The sequence below is a fragment of the Pteropus vampyrus genome, unplaced genomic scaffold (genome assembly GCF_000151845.1).
Source record: "Pteropus vampyrus isolate Shadow unplaced genomic scaffold, Pvam_2.0 Scaffold2537, whole genome shotgun sequence".
In the NCBI taxonomy this organism is placed as follows: Eukaryota; Metazoa; Chordata; class Mammalia; order Chiroptera; family Pteropodidae; genus Pteropus; species Pteropus vampyrus.
In genome coordinates, this window is record NW_011891318.1 from 1652 (window position 1) to 3834 (window position 2183).

A 2183-nucleotide genomic window follows, 5' to 3' on the forward strand; every position below is an offset into this window, starting at 1 on the left:
AGGGTGCCAGGGCATCACGACCTCTGCCTTCCGCTCCGCAGGCCCCCGGCACAGACCACCCGGCCTTGTTCAGGGACCTGCTGCGGACCAGCCGCGTGCACTGGATTGCTGAGGAGCCGCCGGCAGCCCTGGTGCGGGACAAGATGATGGAGTGCCACTTCCGGTTCCGCCACCAGATGGCGCTAGGTGACTGAGCGGTTGGGATCACCGGGAGAAGCCAGATTTAGGAGTCCCTGTTGTTTGGATTATATCACATCTTCAGACCCCCTTTCCTTCTGCCTACGTTGGGGACAGGCCCGGGGGCGCGGCGGCCTAGCTCAGCTTCCTGTGTCGGGGTGCAGGGAGGGTCCCAGAGGTCAGCGCTGGTCTGAGGGTCCAGGTCGTGCATATGCTTCCTGTGGGCCCAGGTGGTGGCCCTTGAGCCCCTCTGGCTGTCACCGCCCCTTGCCTGGTGCTCCTTCTTCCCTGGGGCCCGAAGCCTGGGGCTGCCAGGCCAGTGACCCTCCAAGGGCCCCTCTTCCCCACCCAGTGCCCTGTGTGCTGACCCTCAATCAAGATGGCACCGTGTGGGTGACGGCTGTGAGGCCTGTGCGGGCCCTCACCCCAGGACAGGTGAGTGGGGCGCCCGGCCCTGCACCGTGCTCTGGAGCGAGGAGGGGACACGCGCTGGAGGGAGGGGACACACGCTGGCGGCAGGACACATGTGGCCCAGGCCCAGCCCTGGAGTGGAGACAGGCTTTAGCACTTGCTTGGCTGTCCCCAGGTGGGGCCGTGCAGGTGAGCAGGCTTGTGGCCAGTGGGCTTCGTGCTCCAAAGGTGGCACCTCACTTCCTCCTCCACCAGCGTACCTGATTCACAGGGGCGGGGCTGAGGGACAGGGGCCGTGAGTGCTCAGGTCACAGAGCCAGTGAAGATGGGAGCGTGGGAGCCTGCCGCCACACCAGCCGCTGGAGGCCCACCTGCTCCGCCCTGCCCAGCCTCAGGGCGGACCCCAGGGACAAGGACAGGTAAAGGAGAGGCAGAGTGTTGTCCAGCCTCTCCTCATTCTGGCCCCAGACCAGCAGCCACAGGCCCAGGCTCCTGGCTGCTCCGCAGGCTCCCCGAGTCCCCCTACGGGTGACGCAGGCGTCTCTCCTTTCCAGTTTGCCGTGTTCTACAAGGGGGACGAGTGCCTGGGCAGCGGGAAAATCCTGCGTCTGGGGCCTTCCGCCTACACGCTCCAGAAGGGCAAGAGCAAATCCAGAGTGGCCACTGAGGGCTCCGGTGACGGCCCAGGCTCGGGTCCCACATTCTAAGCACCTGGGAGCAGATGTGGCAGAGCAGAGCCTAGGGCGGGCGGCCAGGGGTTCAGCCGCTGTCGATGGACCAGGGGGCGCCTGGCTGGATCTGCCACCCCTGTCTCGGCCAGGGAGAGCCCCAGCGAGACCACCCGCATTGGAGCTCCGGCCACAAGGACTTATTGGCGGGTGCGTCTATCCTAAGCACCCCACTTATACAGTTCCTACCTCAGGGGAGGTTTCCCACCCAGGAGCACACAGAGAGGTGTGAAAGGGGGTGCAGGGACAGCGTGGAATAAAACTTATGTCCAAGACGTGGATTCTGGCGGCGGCCTGTGTGGGGTGGAAGACAGGTGGGCTGTCTTGGGGCCCCACAGCACTGGGCACCCAACTGTGGGAAGGCAGGCGGCCAGCATGGGGGAGCGATGGGAGCCCCACCCTCCTCGCTGAGGTCCCAGCCTCACCTGAGGCAGAGGACGTGTGACTGGGCCTTGAGCCAAGTCCCAGTTGCTTGGGATTTCTGAGGGACGATGAGATCTCGAGGCCACCCCTTCCCCCGCAGAGTGCCCAACACCCCAGCCCGGTCAGTCATGTTAGAAACCATCCCCGTGAGGAGTTCTCGTGGGGTAGGAAGTTGGAGTGACACACGTGCGTGCGTATCTCATTCAGGCCACTGTTACAGTGTCCCAGACTGGCTGGTGTATAAACAACAAATTTATTGCTCTCAGTCCTGGAGGCTGGAGTCTGAGATCAGGGTGCCAGCACGGTCGGGTGAGGGCCCTCTCACGGGTCACCCAAGGCGCGACTTTCCTGGCACCGTGGAAAGGCGCAGGGCTCCCTGGGGCCCCTTTTATAAGGGCCCCGGTCCCATCATGGGGTTCTGCCCTCCTCACCTCAGCACCTCCC

The 2183-nt window shown here is 64.5% G+C and overlaps 1 protein-coding gene across 1 annotated transcript; it reads left to right on the forward strand.

The window, feature by feature from the left end:
• Positions 1 to 2: 2 nt before the first annotated feature.
• Positions 3 to 1595, forward strand: LOC105310354 (mitochondrial tRNA-specific 2-thiouridylase 1-like; the record flags this gene model as incomplete). The annotated part of the gene is made up of 3 exons (XM_011386544.2): positions 3 to 186; positions 530 to 612; positions 1143 to 1595. Coding segments are annotated over 3 exons (420 nt in total), but the record flags the coding sequence as incomplete, so codon positions are not given.
• Between the last annotated feature and the right edge of the window lie 588 nt (positions 1596 to 2183).